Below are 7,500 nucleotides of genomic sequence, written 5' to 3'. Positions count from 1 at the left end.
CATTTTGGTTTCTTTTTTTTTCTAGGATTTGCTAGTGTTGTTTGCTACCACAACATTGCCAAGATACAAAATACAGCGTAAGAACAAGAAGACGGCATGGCGTGTGGAAAGAAGGGTGGGGAGAAATGCGTGGAAAATGGGAAAAGGGCAGTGGGATCGTTGGCATGACGCCCCCCCGGGGGGTACTCACCTTGGCCACCTTGTGCAGCAGGGCGGTGGTGGATGATGTCTTGAACAGGCCGAGGGCCCGCCGCCGCAAACCCTGGCTCAGGCAGGCCTCGACCGCCGCGCACAGGGCCGTCACCGAGCAGGACTCTTCGTGAATGTACTTCTTAGTGACGGCTTCCTCCATCACCTGCTTCACCTCTTTCTTCACCGTCGCTATGAGCTTTTCTTTGAAATCGACCGGATCTGGGATCGCGGAACGAGGAGGAATTTTGCCAATATGGAAGGAAGGAACGAAGATATATACGGGAAAATGGCACATATTCGCGTGTGAATAAGGGTGGTTTGTATCGTTCGAGAGGACAGTTTAGTTTCAGTTTCGGAATGCAGTTTGCAGGACCATGATCGAGGAGAACCGATTAAATATAAAATCATAAAACAACAGTTTACCAATCAACAATGGACCGACAATTGCGCATATGCAGTAGGAGGAGAAGGAGGAAATTTGAAATTTCGAAGGAAACAACGGTAGGATCATAGCAACGTACGTGTAACAGTGGTACAGACGCGGCAAGTGATGGGAGTATGGCATGAGAATGAGAAAGTAAGAAACAAACAAACACCATTTACTAGTGTAGCCGATACGAAAAACCCGAAAACCAAAATGAAAGCATGCAAAAGCATGTGGATGGATGAGTTTTGTTGGCAAAAAACTAAAATGTGCTCAATCAGCTGTGTATGCGTGCCAATGTGCGGATATGGGAAGACGAAAACTGGATACACGATCCGTGTGCTAAGTGCAGCGCGATAAGCTTATCCTGACCGGAGGAAAAGCATGAAAACTGTTAGCTCGTTTGGTTTGAAACATTAATCAATACTGGTACTCCTTATGTATGTACAGTATTGATGATTTTCATCCGAATTCGTACCTGGCTTAATTCAATTCATGCAAAAATAGGAAAAGTGTAAAATTCGATGGTGCTTTTTTAGTGATGAATTTGGGATTCGAAAGGAAAAACCAAATTTCCGCAAGATATCAGAAACATACGGTGGCATAAACCGGAAAATCGGTTAGTTTTCCACGTTCACCACCAATGGCGATGGAGGTGCATGGTGTTTGAGCCGCAAAAAAAAATATCGAAAAAGTATTAAACTTTGAAAGTGTGGAAAATAATCGAATCTATCCAGCGATCAGGGTAAGATAAAAAAAAACTCCAGTGTCGAGCATTGGGGCATGATGGCTAAGTGGAGTGAGCAATATCATTATCTTCTAATCACAATTCGTTGACCATCCGTTGACCGGGATATGTCACACTGCTGGATTTGATTTGATTATCGGCATCGGCGCCAACCCACCACGCGGCTTTTCCTCCTCACTTTTGTGGGGGAGGGAGTTTCGCTAGGAGAACTCACGCGCGTGGTGCTCGTGGTGAGCATCTCGCGTGCTTCGATGGAGCTTTTCCATATTCTCTATTTCGCTTAATTTCTCCATATTTTTACCTATTTTCCTCAACTTTTGCTATATTTCTAGCTGCTTTTTTTAGGTTTTTAAATCAGTTGCAATATGTAAGTTAGTCCAATGAGTGCCACATTTGTGCAACACAAATAATGATTCAAATAATACTGTCCCTGTTTTAATTAATGTTTCGATCATTTTTTGCGCTTAACTCCTTCGCTACACAATCTCGTATGGTATCCTTTATCTAATCATTTATCGCTGGCCTTTCGTCATCCTTGGCGTCGTTTATTGCCCGAGCAACGCATTAAAACCATATTGTTTACTCCTCGTTACCGCGGACGGCGACGACAAACAACTTCCCATTTAATTATTATAGTAAAACCCCATCCAAGCAGACGTAGCATTGGTTATCGGACGGACAAACACACGCGCAGAGCGGAGGAGGACACACGTTCGTACGCTGCTGATAAAGCCGCAGCGTTTCCACGAAGCGCGCTGGAGGGAAAATGCAAGAACAGCTGCTTGGAAAAGCCTTCCAGTAAACAAAACGAGTGGTAAAGTGGAGAGTCCGGTGCGCTGCTACTATACTCTTTACTAATTGAGACACACGCACACCAACAACGGGGCTTACTGGTGGTGCTCCAGCACCAGCAACATTCAACATGTGGGCTTAGTGGGGAGCATAGCATAGCATAGCTATCCTTCCTCACATGCACACCATTTCCATCGTTGTCGTTGTGTGGATGTGGTTACAAATACGGATGCGTCTTACAAGCGTGTGGTGGAGTCAGGATTCGCCTTGCATCTGCTGAGGAAAGCTGTTTTTTTTAATCGGAAAATTTTGGTGTTCAAAGAAGTTTGATTGTAAAACACTGACATGCCCATCGTGGCCACGGCATCGTGGCCATCTCAAAACGGAAACGTTATGAAACCGACAGAAACGCCAAACAGAACCGAACATATTGAAAGTAGCGTGAGAAGAGTTAAAAGCGAACGAATACACGATTGCGATAGCAGCATGGAACAACATGAATAAGGTAGTGGCAGGTTCAAGGCAGCGACTTGCCGCCGCCAACTCGCTTACCTGCTTGGAAGGACATTTTCCGGGGAGGATTTATCTCGGGAAACATTTTTGCAGCCAGCAAACCCACCAGATATGCACCCGCACGGAAGATCTAGTAGCTGTGGGCTATGGTTACTATGCTTCGGTCTTCTTAGCACGCTGCGCCCGTGTTGCCTTATGGTTACTAATGAAAAACTGGAAACAGCAGTGACATACGGCCCCAAATCGATTCTTTTCGTTTTGCAACTTTTCTCACGACCAATTGACTGGAGTCACACTCTGGTATGCTGGTGGCAGAAAACTTGTGCCAGCATTTTCCTCACATCCTTCAACCGAAATCTCCCGCGCACCACACAACGAAGCAAGGTTTGGGAATGAAAATCTGTTTTCACGACACCACGGCACAGCGATGGCATGCACGGACACACGGCGACCGGATTATGTACACATCGGTTTTACCACACGCATACTGCAGCATTCCCAGCAGAGAGAGCGATAGAGAGAGAGAGAGCGCGCGTCCGCCCGTCCGGTCTGATCGAACTTCACCTTTGCCTGATTGTGAGATTGTTAGCTCCTGCTGCGACCACTGCTCCTTGCACGATCCCTAATGGACTGCGAGATTTGCAGCTGCTGCCAAGCGGCGATATGGTGAATCCCGAGGATTTGAATTCCTGCTTCCCCCTGTCGAACCACTCGGGCTCGGGATCACAGCTTGATTTCAAATTCCTCGCAGCAGAGGTCCTCCGTCGTCGTCGTCGTCGTCGTCCCCCGCACACACTGGCAAACTGGCTCGTAGTACACTTTTTGCGAGCTCCGGAAAATCAAGGACACTTACATGCCGCCCTTCTTTTCCTCCGCGGTCCACCCAATGGATGGCGACTTGGGAAACACTACGGTCGTATCCGCAAATTCAAAGTGAAGCAAGTTCGATGGAAAATCACTTTTCTGCAGCGATAAACCCGGTAATGGTAACACACTTGAACAAAACTGCACAATTTCTCAACGGCTCAACGTTATCACTAAGCAGACGGCAGCTGTTTTCTTGCGCTGGCTGCTGCGATGATTTTGCAACGGTACGTGCTTGCGAACTCGAGGAGGAAAATTTTTCATCTACGTTGGAAAAGCGAAAGCGTTTCCTGCTGAAGTGTGAATCCGGTGAGCGACGAGTGGGACTCACGATTATAGTCACTCGTTTTAATGAGTGACTGTGGAAATTTTAGTAGCAAAAGAGCTTTCGAATCTAGCGATGCTGGCATACTAAAAGTGAATGATTTCAGATATTTCTTTCTTTCGTTGGAAAATACCATGAATCTTAAGGCCCATCTCCTTTCTCTACTATATAACGTTTACATTTACACTCTGCTATGAAGTAAGTGAACAACAGCGAATTGCTATAGTGTGGCGGGTGAAAGCTTATCTGTGTCGCATGTAGTAATCTATAACGGTGGAGAATGCCGCGAATCCAGCAGCACCAACAATGCCCGCTTTAACACCAGCTATAAAAGAACAATAGCGGGAGAATTGCTTATTGGAATGATGCATCATCGTGCCATTCAGATGCCTTACCTCGCAATCCGATCAATCCGCCAGTCACCGCACCAGCGTAGGTACCATTTTTCCAGTCGGTTACTCCTCGTTTCTGTAATGTAATAGGAAAGTGAATGGAAAATTGGGAATTTACTCCACAAAACCCCTTTCCGTCCTTACCGATTCGATCACGCATTCGACCGCCGCAAACACGGCCCCGATAACGGCAAAGTTTTTACCGTACGAGTGTGTCGCTTGGCGCATCTCGCGAAAAATCTCCCGTGCCGTTTGCTGCTTTTCCGCTGCCAGTGGATCCGAAATGTTGGGGTTCACGGACGAACTAAAAAGACCGATGGCGGCACCCAAACCGTATCCAAGCACACAGCTCATCAACGATTTGAAGGCGCAGCTTTCGAAGGCCGCCTCAACCAGCTTCTCTTCGTTCGTCTTGATCTGCACCGCACCGTACATCTTCGGTATGATGATGTTCTCCCGGTAGCTGTTCCGGGCGAGAAAAGGGATGAGACAGGACTTCAGTAAATCGAGATTCAACACAATCCAGCTCTCCCTCTTACCGGTAGTTGTTGCCGATGAAATGTCTGGCCACCTCGTCGAGATCACAGCCGGGAAAGAAAACACCCTTCGCCTTTGCCGCATCGATCTGTTTCGCTGCCTCCTCCGGATCGACCGGCTTCGGCAGCAGAGTGGCCATGGTTTTCCGGTGTCGGATTCCCGTGATTCACCCAGAAAAGTGTCCTTAAACCACAGCAGGCCACAAAACCGCAATCGACGTCCTCGCGCGTGTTGTTACAAACGTCGTCGTCCCTTGCACGCCATTTCAGTGCGAAACATTTTCTTGCATTCTGGCAGCAAATTCAAAAGTAGGGGAAGTTCGGATTTATGCTTCTGGCGGGCGTGTGGAAAAGCAAGTTTTACATGATGATCCACTTTGAAAATGCTATTTATTGTACATTCCCTCACAGCTCCAGCTTCGCGGCGGCATCTATATTCTTTTGAATCGTTCGCCGGATGATGCCTTTAACGTTCGCATCCACGTTTCGCAGCACGTTCGTGGTGCGCGCCGCGTGTTCCAGCCGCTGAACTGATGCAATCTCTGCCTGACTTGAAATCAAATTCGTCACCAAACAATCATTCCGGCTGCCGATCCTTCCTATTCGTCCCGCACGATGAATATAGTCGGCGGTGTACAGTGGAAAGTCGAAGTTGATAACGTGGGCCGCGCGGACCGTGTTTAGACCTCGACTAGCGACATCCGTCGTTGACAGTACGTTCACTTCGCCTTGCTGGAACTTTTCAAACTGTCCCAGGCGCAGCTTCACGATCATGTCCCCGTTCAGATTCACACACGGGCATCCATTATCGTTGAGGTAGAGCGACACAAAGTCACAGGCAGGTGTTTTGTTACTGAAAATGATCGTCGGTATCCGGCGCTTCTGGTCCTGTTGAACGAGATCAAGCAAAATCTCTGGCCGATCGGTTTTGCGAACGCGCATAAACCGTTGCGTTACGTGGCCCATCAAGCGATGCAGATTCGGGCTCGTCACCTGCTCGATAGTGGCCACATTCACCAGCTTCGACAGCTGCTCGTCCATGTTCGCCGGCATGGTGGCCGCAGCGAGAATAAGTTGCGTCCCTTGAACGCTCTCTCCCAAATCCTGCAGGTGATTCTTGTGGAACGGGAAACGCCGCATCAGGTGCACCAGCTTTTCATTGAAGCTATCATCGAGCAGTGTATCGGCTTCATCCAGAGCCACGAACCGTACCTCTTCCATGCGATAGATACCGCTCGTTACGAGTTTGCTGATTGCACCGAAGCTCGCAACCAGTATGTCGATGTCCTCGAACGATGGGTTCAACATGTGCTGTTTCGTACGGCCTCCGAGTACGACGCGCACCTTAATGTTCAGACCTTCTGCCAGCTCCGTGGCAACTTTACCGATCTGCTGTGCCAGTTCCCTGCCCGGTGTGATGATCAGCATGAGCGGCGTGTTGAATTCACGCACCTTTTCGTTCAGCTTCCGGCGCAACATTTGCTCCATCACCGGCAGTAGGTACGTGTAGGTTTTACCGCAACCCGTCTCAGCGGCCAGCAACGTGTGGCCGCCATCCAGGACCGTTTGAATGCCTTCCACCTGATAGTGGGTCGGTGAGAACACGTGCTGGCGGTTTAAATTGCTCACCAGCGCATCTCGGATGCACAGTTGCTGGAACGTGCGCTCGCTCAAACCGTACGTCTCGTGTGCTTTCTGTGCCGGATGAATGATGAAATAATCGCCGCTGGATTTTCGGTGCCGCCAACCATCGGATGCCAGTGGAATCGAGCCAAGCTTGAGTCGTTCCGCGCCGGAGGGCAGCTCGTGCAGGTAGAGGTTAAACTGTTGCCTTTTACATGTCACAATCGGTACCGGGGCGGTGCCGGTCGCCGCCAGTGGTCGTACTGCGGTTGAAAATTGTGCCCGGCACACGAACGATATCCGGGCTAGCTGGAACATTTTTTCGGGAGTTTTCCGTTTTTTCCTTATTGTTTATTTACATCACAATGACAGCTGTCAGAAAAGCGTGGTGTGCGTGAAGGTGGGTGCACACTAGATGCGACTCCAGCTTTTTTTCGCTAAAGATAATCAGCGCGATTAATTAACGGATCTGTTATCGGATTGATAAACAGCTGTTAGGTCCGGCAGGGGAATACAGTAAGGGCATTGGTAGTGCATTGCAATAATGTAGATACCAACTGATAAGGCTTATCAACTCCGATTGCGTGTGTATGTGTTCTAGTTGACCGTAGGACCGTCGGAGAGGTGGTGAATGGAGGGTGTATTTTAAACGTTTTTGGTTTTTGTTTTTGCTGCTCCTTGTTCTACTTGTTCCTTACTTTCTTCTGTACCGGCGGTCCCACAACTAATCACCATAAATAGAAACCGTTCCTCTCTCCGTGGGATCAGCTGGTGGAAGCAGCATCAATCCGGAGCCGCCCAGCAATCACGTACGTCCTCTACCGCTCCCGACGACGTATCAGACGAACCTTGAACCTTCGACGAAAGAGTGCAAAAGTGTAGCGAAAAGAATATTGCTCCTCGACCAGCACCCCGGACAGCGGTAAAGAATGTCGCTCGCCTCCACAATTCGCGGCTGTGCTCGCACCGTACTCCTGCGCCAGCAACCCATTAGGTAATGCGCCAAGATGGCCAGCAGTTGATGATCATGCTTTGCGAGGATTGTGCATAAATAATGGCAAGCGTACTAATGGGGCAGTTATTGTTTTCTT

At 48.7% G+C, this 7,500-nt stretch overlaps 4 protein-coding genes across 5 annotated transcripts in view; 1 reads left to right on the top strand and 3 right to left on the bottom strand.

Moving 5' to 3' along the window:
• The window catches only part of LOC126570830 (small G protein signaling modulator 2-like), a 10,956-nt gene extending 7,202 nt beyond the window's left edge, over positions 1-3,754 (bottom strand). Inside the window, exons 1-2 of the mRNA XM_050228866.1 lie at positions 2,709-3,754; positions 191-411 (exon numbers count right to left, since the gene is read on the bottom strand). Of these exons, the coding sequence (XP_050084823.1) occupies positions 191-411; positions 2,709-2,754 (267 nt within the window). The 5' untranslated portion in view covers positions 2,755-3,754. The remainder of the gene's footprint in view (positions 1-190; positions 412-2,708) is intronic.
• A 257-nt stretch (positions 3,755-4,011) lies between these two features.
• Positions 4,012-5,023, bottom strand: LOC126581431 (mitochondrial import inner membrane translocase subunit Tim22). Its single transcript, XM_050245087.1, has 4 exons — positions 4,790-5,023; positions 4,395-4,713; positions 4,254-4,326; positions 4,012-4,183 (listed from the first exon to the last, which is right to left on the bottom strand). The coding sequence occupies exons 1-4, from the start codon at positions 4,924-4,926 to the stop codon at positions 4,101-4,103; spliced, it is 612 nt and encodes a 203-aa protein (XP_050101044.1). The 5' UTR covers positions 4,927-5,023; the 3' UTR covers positions 4,012-4,100.
• Positions 5,024-5,157: 134 nt separating this feature from the next.
• Positions 5,158-6,810, bottom strand: LOC126569835 (probable ATP-dependent RNA helicase DDX28). Its single transcript, XM_050227217.1, has one exon. It carries the CDS (start codon positions 6,725-6,727, stop codon positions 5,192-5,194), a length of 1,536 nt encoding a protein of 511 aa, XP_050083174.1. The 5' UTR covers positions 6,728-6,810; the 3' UTR covers positions 5,158-5,191.
• Positions 6,811-6,855: 45 nt separating this feature from the next.
• Positions 6,856-7,500, top strand: part of LOC126569836 (protein NipSnap) — a 2,149-nt gene continuing 1,504 nt past the window's right edge. The window contains exons 1-2 of one of the 2 annotated variants that reach the window (XM_050227219.1): positions 6,856-6,997; positions 7,151-7,403. In XM_050227219.1, the coding sequence (XP_050083176.1) occupies positions 7,339-7,403 (65 nt within the window). In that variant the 5' untranslated portion in view covers positions 6,856-6,997; positions 7,151-7,338. The other variant, XM_050227218.1, reaches the window with a different exon arrangement.

Source organism: Anopheles aquasalis, chromosome 2 (assembly GCF_943734665.1).
Source record: "Anopheles aquasalis chromosome 2, idAnoAquaMG_Q_19, whole genome shotgun sequence".
In the NCBI taxonomy this organism is placed as follows: Eukaryota; Metazoa; Arthropoda; class Insecta; order Diptera; family Culicidae; genus Anopheles; species Anopheles aquasalis.
This window is presented reverse-complemented; position numbering and strand designations above follow the sequence as displayed.